This window comes from Microcaecilia unicolor, chromosome 7 (assembly GCF_901765095.1).
Source record: "Microcaecilia unicolor chromosome 7, aMicUni1.1, whole genome shotgun sequence".
NCBI classification, from domain to species: domain Eukaryota; kingdom Metazoa; phylum Chordata; class Amphibia; order Gymnophiona; family Siphonopidae; genus Microcaecilia; species Microcaecilia unicolor.
The window spans coordinates 132,738,058-132,751,347 of NC_044037.1; the positions used below are offsets into that span (position 1 = coordinate 132,738,058).

Below are 13,290 nucleotides of genomic sequence, written 5' to 3' on the forward strand. Positions count from 1 at the left end.
TCTGAATCTGACATCATTGGGATAGCCGAGATGGCAGAATGGGATGAATAGGACAGACCGGGTTCCTACAAATTGGGCTCCCAGGAACCCATGGTCAAGCTAACCATAGGGAGCCGCTCAATTCCATTTATGATTGATACAGGAGCTGAACATTCTGTTGTGACGGAGCGATTAGCGCCTGTGTCTGGAAAAACTGTCCGAGTGGTGGGAGCCACGGGGGTGCAGAACCGGAGGCCCTTCCTGACGACCCGTAGATGCCAATTAGGCTCACACACAGTCACTCATGAATTCCTGTATATGCCAGACTGTCCAATCCCTTTGTTAGGCCGGGACCTGCTGTCCAAGCTTAGGGCCCAAATTTCCTTTGACTCAGATGGCCAGACTTTAGTCTCCTTTCGGCCCCCGACATCTAGCCCTAAGGGTATATTGAGTTTCTGCTGCCCCCTAGAAGAAGAATGGCGGCTGCATCAGTCGCATGGCCAAGTTGACCTATCCCTGGCCGACAGCTTCCAGGTCAATGGGGTATGGGCAGAAGATAATCCCCCAGGGTTGGCCCGAAATATTCCCCCTGTTCATGTAGACTTACTTCCAAGTGCCCGGCCAATCCATCTTCGTCAATACCCAATTCCCCGAAAGGCTCTGGAAGGGATTCAAGCACATCTGAATCGTCTGTTATCCCATGGAATTATTCGACCTTGCCAGTCTCCATGGAATATGCCACTGTTGCCAGTTCAGAAGCCAGGGACTGAGGACTACCGGCCAGTCCAAGACTTACGAGTGGTCAACAAATCCACTATTTAATTACACCCTGTAGTGCCTAATCCATATGTCCTGCTGGGATTGATACCTTCTGGAGCTACCCATTTCACAACACTGGACCTAAAAGATGCCTTCTTTTGTATTCGGGTGGCCCCCGCCAGTCAACTGCTTTTCGCCTTTCAATGGGAAAACCCAGTAACAGGACGGAAGCTTCAGTATACATGGACCCGCCTGCCACAGGGGTTCAAGAACTCCCCCACCATTTTTGGGACTGCCCTAGGACAAGACCTTAAGACTTTTAAATCAGAGCCTTCCAGGCAAGTTTTACTCCAGTATGTAGATGACCTCCTGATTGCAGCCGTGACCCAGGAAGAGTGTTTTGAGGCTACCAGAGAATTGCTGGAGTTACTCTTGGATGCAGGTTATAAGGTCTCACGCTCGAAGGCCCAACTCTGTCAGTCAGAAGTGAAGTATCTGGGCTTCTGCATTTCCCAGGGAAGTCGGAGACTGGATGTCAGTAGGAAGCAAGCAGTTGCTGCAATTCCCCAACCCAAGTCCAGAAGAGAAGTTAGGGAATTTCTGGGAGCAGCCGGATTCTGCAGAATTTGGATTCCAAATTTTGCACTGATGGCGAAACCCCTTTACCAGGCTACAAAGGGGGGTGAAAAGGAACCATTTGAATGGGGACCTATTGCTCAACAATCTTTCATCGCCATAAAGAAAGCCCTACTCCAAGCCCCTGCGTTAGGCCTTCCTGATGTGGAGAAACCTTTCTCACTGTATGTCCACGAGCGACAGGGGGTTGCTCTGGGTGTGTTGACCCAGATGATGGGATCCTGGCAGAGGCCTGTTGCATACCTGTCTAAACAGCTGGATGGAGTGGCTAAAGGATGGCCAGCCTGCATGAGGGCTATTGCAGCAACAGCCTTACTGGTTCAGGAAGCTGACAAGTTGACCTTGGGGCAAGAACTGGTTGTTAAAGTCCCCCACGCAGTTCTCACCCTCATGGAGTACAAGGGCAACCACTGGTTTACAAATAGCCGCATGGTTAAGTACCAAGCCAGCTTATGTGAGAATCCACGGATACACCTGGAAACAGTGGCTACATTCAATCCCGCCACTCTTTTGCCAGCATCTGAGGGACCACCAGATCATGACTGTATCCAAACCATGGATGAAGTGTACTCCAGTCGACCAGATCTTAAAGATGTTCCTTGGAGGGACCCAGATGTAATTTATTTCACAGATGGAAGCAGTTACGTGGAGAATCCAAGCGATTGGCAGCTATGCTGTGGTGACAGAGGACACGGTGATAGAAGCAAGGGCCTGCCCCAAGGAACTTCAGCCCAGAAAGCAGAACTTGTGGCCCTCATACGAGCTCTGGAGCTAAGCATGCAGGACTAGTGACCAACATTTTATACTGATTCCAAGTATGCTTTCACAACTCTACACGCTCATGGAGCTTTGTATAAGGAAAAGGGACTCATAAATGCTGCAGGCCAACCTGTTAAGTATGGACCTGAAATACTGCAGTTGCTAGAGGCTGTTTGGGCCCCTAAAAAGGTAGCTGTCATTCACTGCCGGGGACACCAAAGGATAGATACTCCAGTGGCCCGAGGGAACCGCCATGCTGATCGGTGGCCAAGGAAGCTGCTCGAGGACCCCCGTAGGTACTGTGACCCCCCCTGTTCCAAATTCGACTGCAAGAATGGACGCCTATGTACACCCAAACGGAAGAGAAATGGGCTCAAGAAGAAGGTGCAGTAAGGAGACCTGATGGCTGGTTACATCTCCCTGATACCAGAGTTCTGGTGCCACGCCACCTAGCTTGGCCGGTAGTGTCTCAAGCTCATGACCTGTCACACTTAGGAAGACAGCACTAGCCCGCCTACTCAGTCGAGTAGTGGTGCTGGAAGGATTGGATAGTCTGGTTGCCACTGCATCTGCCCGATGTACTCTCTGTGCCCAGAATATGCTCATCAGGGACCCCGTATTCCACCAGGAGTTCAGTCTAGAGGACTAACACCCTTTGAGTCCCTAGTCATAGACTTCACAGAAATGCCCAGGAGCGGTAGCTCCGATACCTCTTGGTAATGGGTCTGCACTTTTTCTGGGTGGGTGGAAGCATATCCTACAGTCACTGAGAAAGCCACAGAAGTAGCTCGAGCCCTCCTAGGGATGTCATCCCAGGTATGGACTGCCCCTTGCCATAGGTTCAGATAATGGTCCCGCCTTTGTTGAAGCCACACTTCAGGCCCTGTCCCGCGCATTGCGCATTACCTGGAAATTGCATTGTGCCTACCGTCCCCAGAGTTCAGGGCAGGTTGAGCGAGCAAAACAGAACCTTGAAAAATAGCCTAGCAAAGATTTGTCAGAAAACCCAACTGAAATGGCCACAGGCACTGCCACTAGCCCTCTTCCACCTCCGATGCACCCCAACTAAAGGACAGCCCTTTCTCCCTTGAAATTGTGTATGGGAAGCCCCCAGCCATTTTGCAGGGAATTAAGGGAGACATAGGGACTTTAGGGTCTGCCCAGGTGCAGGAGCAGGTAGCCCTTTTGGGCCGGATCATTTCCTGAGCTTCAGTCTTATGTGAGAGAAATAAACCCTGTCCCCTTCCAGGCTCAGGTACATTCCTTCCTGCAGGGGATAGAGTTTGGGTGAAAGACTGGAGGCTCCAGCCTTTGGGGCCCCGGTGGAAAGGACCTTTTACTGTTTTGCTTTCTACCCCTACAGCTGTGAAGGTCGCAGGGATAACTCCATGGGTCCATTGGTCTCGAATCAAGTCTGCTGATCAGACTGAGCCCAGTACGGATCAGACGGAGCCTAGACAGTGGAGAGCAGAAAGTGATCCAGCGGAGCCATTGAAGCTGCGCTTGACCCCGAACCAAAGAATCTACTAGCTGAAAAGAAGGGTCAACTGCATACTGCAGGAGCTGCTGGACTTCGGCTGCATACTGAGACTCTTTCTTGCCTGATTCTGGCTTTCCTGGAATTTGAGAGCTTGATCCTTGTCAGTTGAGGTTCTATCCCAACTGGTATAAGAACTCAAAGACTGAGAACATTTATATTAGAGTAATCTGTGACTAGCACAGACTGTTGGAATATTATTGCTTGATTAGTTTGCTGTATTGTTTTAGATTAGGAAGAAAGAAAATGGTAGTAATTTGGGTGCTTTTGTTGCTTTCTACTCCTTGTTCCTAATACCCAACTCGCTCCAACCTTTGGCTACACTCTGTCCAGGAACTAATTAGCCAGGCAAAGATTACTTCCCCTTGTATTGTGTGTTCCCGATTTTCCTCCTTATACCACAGATGTCCCAGCTGTTCCTGTCCCTGTGCCCGCTTACAGCTCTTATACCTCCCTACTTTTCGAGTTCAGGCCCTTGGAGTCAGGATTATACTTGGTGGTCCTTTTATAATGCTACCTCCCCCTCTGAATCTTCTCTAAGGCCAGTCTTTACGTCTCCCTATCCAGCTTCTGGAGTGTTTTGTTTAACAAGAACATCTCAACTGTTCTTCCCATTTCCTGTAACTATACCAATGTTCTCCCAGAGAAGGGGGAATCTGTGTGGGTAGTCTCTCCAGGTACTCCTATGTGTCCCTACTACCATACCTGCAGATTATGACCCAGGTGATTATCTGGCTCCTAACCGTACCACTGAGAGGACTATAGTGTCCCAGCTTATTTTCTACTTCCATAAGTCCCCGGGGTATGAGAGTTATAACAAATGAGCAGCCTGTGCCACAATTGGGGATTGGCACCTATGGTGTGCAAAGTCTCCCATTTCGTCTTCGTTCCCCCTGGGATAGGGGCTCGCATTATGGGCATCCTTAAGTACCTTGTCCATCCTGAGCCAACATTTATTGGGAACTTCCCTCACCCTCTCCTTGGTCATTACTGGCTCTGTGATAATGTCCTCCACATGATTCTTCCCCCACGTATGATTTTTGTGTATTGGTAACCTTGAATTATTTTCCTAAAGTTATTCCTCTTCTCAGGCCACCATCCCCGTACCGCTCTAAGCGAGAGGCCTTGTCCTTACCCTCCTCCGTTGCTACAGAGGATGAGGCGATTGAATTAGCCCTTCAGTACATCAATTCTACTTATCCTCTGACTAAAAAGAGACTTGTGGCCCTTTCTGCCACGGCCTGGATTCCAATTGGGGGCCCGGTAGCGGGTATCACTGAACTAGGTATGGCTACCCGGCGACTTCAGTCCCTACTCCATGTTTTAGTCCATGAGCTGAACGTGGTAGTCAATGCATTGCAGGATCAAATTAATGAATTAAGTATAGTTTCTCGGTATAACCGTATGGGCCTTGACTACCTCTTTGCAGCCCAGGGTGGCCTCTGCACAGTGCTCAATTCTTCAGAGTGCTGTACCATTGTCATAAATAGGACGCATGTATTAGGCATGCCATGGATAATCCTACAGTTGGCCAGTCTTAATGTGGAGGATTACCGAGGAGGATTAGACCTTACCTCCTGGTGGGATACGTCCCTTGTTCATTTCCCTAATAGTCCTAGTTTTAGCAGGATTGTTGTTTTGTTTCCTGGCCTCATGTGCTTCGGCAGTATGCCGTCGGACCTTAACGAGTAGGGTAATGGTGATTCACAAGTCTATTCCTAGACGTTATGCCCCAGGAGGAGGTATGGAGTTGGGATCACTATAATCTCCAGAGTTTGAGTAGTGAGACTTATCTCTGCATAAGCTGATTTTAGTCTCAAAGGGGGGAATGAGGCAGCCTGGGCAGCAAAAGAAGTCATATTAATTGGTGTTTAAAGTTTGGTTCAGTCCTGCAAGTAGTGGAGGAATGTCATCTGTTTTTAATTGCTCAAGAAGTCTAGCTTTTGCTAGACTAAAGGTTAGAAAGGTCAGTGAGAAATGAAACTCTGTCCCTTTTGAGTGATGGATTGCGAATGCTACCACATATGGATACCATTATGAGCCAGGCAGACTGTAGTTTTAAAAGATTAGTTTGATGCTTGTTTAGAAGAAGAGAGAGTAAATAATTCTAATAATTCCTAGAGAGTTAGATTTTGTCTTATAAGGGAATTCTGATTTCTGCTTATTTTAGAATATGTTTTATTCTGTGTAATTAGTAAGTTCTATTTCTATGTAGAATATTCTTTTTAAATCCAGTTACATCTTTGACTGACTTTTCAAGTGAAGCTTTGTCTGCAGTTTAAGAGGTCAGCATCTGGTTTGAATTATCCACAGTCCTAGCTAGTTTTGTGTGTGAAAAGTCAGGAAAAGTCTTGATTAATTATAGGTAAATGTAAGACTGGCCCCTTAGCCCTCAATGAACCTAAGTTATGAGTTAGCTGAGATTTAATCATAATAAAATGCTAAGAGATACGTGCCCAATTGTCTAGTGTGAGAGGCCCCAGGTCATAGGTCAGTTTTAGGAAATATTAAATCTATGTAACTGATATTTTGAATATATGTGCAGAGATGATTGGTTCAGACAGGGTAATCAATCTATTCTTTACCATCTGGAAAGTAAGGGGGCTAGAGGGGTTTAAAACTGTATATAACTGGGATCAGAAGCAGCTTACGTCAGAAGAAGGAGAGAGCTAAAAAGAAGAGAGGAGCTGAGACAGAAGCCAGAAGATCCAGAGAGAGCTGAGAAAGAGAAGAAGAGACTTAGTGCTGATGTCCTACTTTGTTTGCTGGCAATAAAAGAGATTTCTCCCTCATTCTGGTGTGTGCTGTTTGACTCCTTAAGTACCACAGATTCTGCTAACAATAGTGGTAATTCCTGCAACATTACCATATATTACATAAGCAACACCAAACAAATTCTGCGTAACTGTGTGACCAAACCGACTGTCGCGTCAGGTATTCTGCTCAAGGCCATAATAAGATGTGAATGTGTGGACCGAAGACAGTGTTACAGCTTTCCAAATCTCTTCAATGGAGGCTGATTTGAAATGGACTACCAACGCAGCCACGGCTCTAACATGACCCTCCAGAGTCAGCACAGCCTGAGCATAAGTGAAAGAGATGCAGTCTGCTGTGCCCATCCTGTTTGGGTTCAAAGAAACAAAGCAGGGTAGACTGTCAATGGGCTTTAGTCCACTCCAGATGGAAGGCTAAGGCTCGACTGCAGTCCAAGGTGTGGAGTGCCCTTTTGTCAGGATGGATATGAGGTTTTGGGAAATATGTTGAGACAACTTATCAGTTAAGATGGAACTCTGACATCACCTTAGGAAGGAACTTAGGATGCATGCTTGAAGGGGGATCGATGTCTGTGCTTCTTGCTTTCCGCTCAACACATGACATTGGGTCCCTTGGTGCGGACAAGGATGCTGAATCCAAGCACGTCCTCGGTCTAGAGTCTGATGTACACTGGCATGACGGGGCCCTACCGGTGCCAAATGTCAAAGCAGGAGGAGACCCCCTTGATGTCACTGCACCTCCAGTGTCCAATACAGCTACTCCAGCCATGGGGCCTGATGCCAATGGATCAATCTTAAAAATGACAAAAGTTTCTCATGTAGGGACTTCATTTCTGCATTTTTAAACAGAGAACACAATTAGAGGTCTCACAGTCAGGGCCTAGACACAAGAGACACCAGTCAGTCCCAGAAATGACTCTGGTTGCACCTAGAGCACCTCTGGGAAACCTCTGAAAGTTTCTGCGACAGCGAAGTAAAAATATAGTCAATGCAAAATCAAAACGGCTCAATTGTGAGATAAGAAAAAATTGAAAGAGAAGAAAAAATTCCCCGACCAGTGCTCAGGAGCCACAAAAACAGAGAAAACTAACTTGATGAAAAACTAAAATAAACTAAGGGGCAAGGGAAGAAAAAGGAAAGAAATTATAAAAGATAAAATTATGTAACGCGAGGGAAAGAATTCTGAAAAAAAGAAATTTGACATGCTGAGGCAAGCTCACTAAATGCGACCTCTGTGCTCCATGGAAAAATGAAAACTGCTGGTCTTGTGTGCTGATGTTGGCCAGGAAGGCACTCGCACAGTGCTATGCTGCCAAAGGCTTCTTCAAGTGATAGAACGCCGAGTAGCATCCACACCAAGCTCCTATTTCTCACGGTACTCTGAGAAGAAGCAAAATGATTGAAAACATGACATCCAGCAAAGGTGAACTGAAGAATATTACCATCCCATAATCTTTCAAGGCCCAACCCTATCCTGTCTATTCTCAAAAGTGCTTCATGCCTAAGAACACTTAAGAAATATGCAGTCTTTCTTTCCTCTGTGTATAAATATCTTCCTTTTATATGTAGTGGAATCTTATGCAGAGCTGACCACAAAGAGAAAGGATGTGATACAAGTACCACTCTCAGGAAGTGCTGAAGGAACACTAGTCCAAGATCGGGAGGTGGGCTGGTGGTAGGGAGCGGGGATAGTGCTGGAAGACTGATACGGTCTGTGCCAGAGCCGGTGGTGGGAAGCGGGACTGGTGGTTGGGAGGCGGGGATAGTGGCTGGGCGACTTGTACGGTCTGTGCCAGAGCCGGTGGGTTGGGAGGCAGGGCTGTGGTTGGGGAGGCGAGGATACAGCTGGGCAGACTTATACGGTCTGTGCCAGAGCCAGTGGTTGGGAGGCGGGGATAGTGCTGGGCAGACTTATACGGTCTGTGGCCCTGAAGAGCACAGGTACAAATCAAAGCAGGGTATACACAAAAAGTAGCACATATGAGTTATCTTGTTGGGCAGACTGGATGGACCATGCAGGTCTTTTTCTGCCGTCATCTACTATGTTACTTGTGCTTGGAAAAGTGATTTATCAGTGAGTTATGGATGTTGGCCAGTCAGTGCCCCAGTGGGGAAATGGCTGCATCTTTATGCAGCCTCATACCTTGTCAGGAACAGATAGAGAAAAGGTTACCAAAGGGTAGAAAGTGGAGGAAGGGATAAATAAAACGAATTGTCGATTAGTGAAAAGGGCACTGGAGGGGGAAAGAGAAAAAAGGAGGTACAGCTCACCAGGGATGAAATGCACTAGCTATTCCTTCCTCCCTTTAAAAGTAAACCCACCAACGTTGATTTTTTATGTGTTAGGGCTGTGACAACAGGAGTACAAGTGAGTGCATTTGCCCTAGGAAAAAACTTTCAAAATCCTAGTTGTGGTGCTCACAAATATCAATATGCAGGGATCGACAATACCAAGATTAAGCAAAATGCATAATGTAGGGGCTAAATATATGAGTAAGACTGATGGCCTTATTTAATTCTTTTAACATGAGGAAAAAAATCTTTACTCAATACAGGATTAAAGATGTAAAAAAGCTTCTGTTGACAAAACTGAAAGGTTTGTCATACCTGTGGAGTAGGAAGAGTGGTCCCCCTAGTCTCCAGCCCAATGTCCATCCTCCTGCCTGCAAGGCCGAATAAAACCTTCATCCCCTTCAGCGCCACTCACAAGCGGTCAGTGCAGCAGAAGCAGTCTGAAAAATGCGGTACTACTGAGAAGAAGCAAAATGATTGAAAAACATGACATCCAGCAAAGGTGAACATGAAGAATTTACCATCCCATAATCTTTCAAGGCCCACCTTATCCTGTCTATTCTCAAAAGTGCTTCATGCCTAAGAACACTTAAGAAATATGCAGTCTTGCTTTCCTCTGTGTATAAATATCTTCCTTTTACATGTAGTGGAATCTTATGCAGAGCTGAACCACAAAGAGAGAGGATGTGAACAAGTACCACTCTCAGGAAGTGCTGAAAGAACACTAAGCCTCTCTGGTACATGAACGTTACTTTGGCTGAGAGATTTGCGACTTAACGCTTGGGATAGAAGAGATTATTATTAATAAATTAAAAAACAGATTATGTAGGTTATTTTTTAATACATTATTAGCTTGTTTAAATAGTCTAGTCTTGATTGTTCCAGTTATCCAGGTCTTTTGTGTCTCAGTAAGTGGAATCAACATTTCAGTCATCATGCTGTGGCTTTTCTTCTCAGGGTATGCTGTGAGGTCTGCAGTTTTATCTTTATATAGGTGAATTTTCAAACCTGATTGGCTGGAGGTTTCCTCAGGAGTACGTGGATTTCAGTGAGAAATTGAAGTGGAAAAGTCCATTGGTCTCAAATTTAAATTTTGTTTTTCCATTTGAAACTTATTAAGGAATTTTTGAAAAGTTTACAGAACCCATAGAACACAATATAAAACAAAAACAAAGAAAAAAAAACCCATAATAGTGAGATAAGTCTACAAACCATATCTACATATAACCGAGTCAACAAAATTGGTAGGTGTCCAAACCCAAATATCGAATGTACTCTGTAATGCCAGACTGCCTAGGTGCCCAGCGCTCAAGGCCTCTGCTCTAGGTGCCCAGCACTCCCACCAGGGTGCTGGTGGAGGACTTGCAGCTCATCTGCATATCCTACAGCCTTCTCCGGAGTGACACCCAGGTCCACTCCGATCCACTCAGGGCCTCCGCTCTAGTGCTCAGCGCTCCACCAGGTGCTGTGGAGGACTTGCAGCTCATCTGCACATCCTTACAGCCTTCTCCTGAGTGACACCCAGGTCTACTCCGATCCACTCAGGGCCTCCGCTCTAGGTGCCCAGCGCTCCCACCAGGTGCTGTGGAGGACTTGCAGCTCATCTGCATATCCTTACAGCCTTCTCCGGGGTGACACCCAGGTCCCACTCCGATCCACTCAAGGGCCTCCTCTCGGGTGCCATGTTTCTCTTTACATCTAATCTTCTTCCCAGTTGCTAAAGTACCTCAGTCATTTATGGCCCCTATTCACATTCTCTTCCTAGCCCTGTCCCTTCCTAATCTTTTCCCTCACCCCCTACCTCTCTCCGCTACAGGAACTCACTGCCCATCCATCGACTTCATCACCTCACCTTCTCTCCTACCCTCTTCCTCCCTTTTGGCTTTTAATCTCCGCCTCTTTCTTCCGTCCATTTTGCCTTCCCAATTCCACCTAAATACCTCTCACCTTCAACGCCTTCATGGCCACACCTCTCCTACTCTCCTCCACTCTCTTTTACTCCTTCTCTTACTCTCAGCCGGTGACATCAATCCCAATCCTGGCCCCCCTCACCAACTATTATCCCAACTCTACAGATCTCACCGCGACCTCTCTAACCTCATCTCTATTTCTCTACTCCCCTCCTCTTCTCTGCCCTTCTCTTGCGCCCTATGGAATGCCCGCTCTATCTGTAACAAACTCGCCTATATCCAGGACCTCTTTATCTCGCGTCACCTCCATCTGCTCGCCATAACAGAAACCTGGCTCTGCCCTGATGACTCTGCTTCAGTCGCAGCCCTGTGCCATGGCGGTTATCTAATTTCACATACTCCTCGCCCTGCTGGACGTGGGGGCGGTGTTGGACTACTTCTCTCTCCCTCCTCCAGATTTCAACCCCTTCTTCCACCTCAATCTCACTGTTTTTCCTCCTTTGAAGTCCACTCTATCCGCCTTTTCTCTCCTCTGCCTCTTTGAATAGCGGTCATTTATCGTCCCCCTGATAAGTCCCTTTCATCCTTTCTCAGTGACTTTGACGCCTGGCTTGCCTTCTTCCATGATCCTTCCTCCCCCTCTCTCATCCTTGGTGACTTTAATATTCCTGCTAATGATCCTTCCAACTCTTATATTTCCAAGTTACTCGCTTTAACGTCCTCCTTTAATCTCCAACTATGCTCCACCTCCCCCACTCATCAAAATGGTCACTGTCTTGATCTCATCTTCTCCTCCAACTGTTCACCCTCTAGTTTCCTTGCCTCTGATCTTCCCTCCTCTGATCACCATCTTATAACTTTCACACTTAAATCTCCTCCCTCCCAGTCTCGTCCTATCTTATCTAATTTATCTAGGAATCTTCACGATATTGACCCTTCATCTCTATCCTCCCATGTTTCAAACCTCTCTACTGTGGCACCATCCACGTCTGTCAAGTAGGCTGTTTCTTTTTACAACAATACTCTATCCTCTGCCTTAGACACTCTTGCACCTTTGATGACCCACCCTGTAAGGCGTACAAAACCCCAACCTTGGCTGACTTCTAATATCCGCTACCTACGTTCCTGTACCCGCTCCGCCGAACGCCTCTGGCGGAAATCTCGGGCCCTTGCTGATTTCTTACACTTTAAGTTCATGCTGACCTCCTTCCAATCTGCTCTTTTACGTGCCAAACAGGATTATTATATCCAACTGACCAACTCTCTTGGCTCTAATCCTCGACTTCTCTTCACCACATTGAACTCTCTCCTCAAGGTGCCCCCTCCCCCAACTCCCCCTTCATTATCTCCTCAGACCCTTGCTGAATTCTTTCACAACAAGGATCAAAAGATAAACCTTGCTTTCTCTACCTCACCACCTCTCCCTCCACTAGTCCGTTCCCCTCTCTCTCCTTCCCCTCCTTCCCTTTCCTCCTTTCCTGAAGTTACTATTGAGGAAACTACATTTCTCCTTTCTTCCTCAAAATGTACCACCTGTTCCTCTGATCCCATTCCCACCCACCTTCTTAATGCCATCTCTCCTGCTCTTATTCCTTTTATCTGTCACATTCTCAACCTCTCACTTTCCACTGCGACTGTCCCTGCTGCCTTTAAACATGCTGTGGTCACACCTCTCCTTAAGAAGCCTTCACTCGATCCTACTTGTCCCTCTAATTACCGACCCATCTCCCTCCTTCCTTTTCTCTCCAAATTACTTGAGCATGCTGTTCACCGCCGCTGCCTTGATTTTCTCTCCTCACATGCTATTCTTGACCCACTACAATCTGGTTTTCGCCCTCTCCACTCAACCGAAACTGTGCTTACTAAAGTCTCCAATGACCTATTACTGGCTAAATCCAGAGGTCAATATTCCATCCTCATTCTTCTTGATCTTTCCGCTGCTTTTGACACTGTCGATCACAGCATACTTCTCGATACCCTGTCCTCACTTGGATTCCAGGGCTCTGTCCTTTCCTGGTTCTCTTCCTACCTCTCCCTCCGCACCTTTAGTGTTCACTCTGGTGGATCCTCTTCTACTTCTATCCCTCTGCCTGTCGGCGTACCTCAGGGTTCTGTTCTTGGTCCCCTCCTCTTTTCTATCTACACTTCTTCCCTTGGTTCATTAATCTCATCCCATGGCTTTTCCTACCATCTCTATGCTGATGACTCCCAAATCTACCTTTCTACCCCTGATATCTCACCTTGCATCCAAACCAAAGTTTCAGCGTGCTTGTCTGACATTGCTGTCTGGATGTCTCAACGCCACCTGAAATTAAATATGACCAAAACCGAGCTTCTCATTTTCCCCCCAAACCCACCTCCCCACTCCCCCCGTTTTCTATTTCTGTTGATGGCTCTCTCATTCTCCCTGTCTCCTCAGCTCGAAACCTTGGGGTCATCTTTGACTCTTCTCTCTCCTTCTCTGCTCATATCCAGCAGACCACCAAGACCTGTCGTTTCTTTCTTTACAATATCCGTAAAATCCGCCCCTTTCTTTCCGAGCACTCTACCAAAACCCTCATCCACACCCTTGTCACCTCTTGTTTAGACTACTGCAATCTGCTTCTTGCTGGCCTCCCACTTAGTCACCTCTCCCCTCTCCAGT

The 13,290-nt window shown here is 46.9% G+C and overlaps 1 protein-coding gene across 1 annotated transcript in view; it reads right to left on the reverse strand.

Annotated features, from left to right (window-relative positions):
• Positions 1-13,290, reverse strand: part of LSS (lanosterol synthase) — a 968,970-nt gene that overhangs the window by 831,122 nt on the left and 124,558 nt on the right. Inside the window, exon 3 of the mRNA XM_030210819.1 lies at positions 9,057-9,128. Coding sequence (XP_030066679.1) covers positions 9,057-9,128 — 72 coding nt within the window. The remainder of the gene's footprint in view (positions 1-9,056; positions 9,129-13,290) is intronic.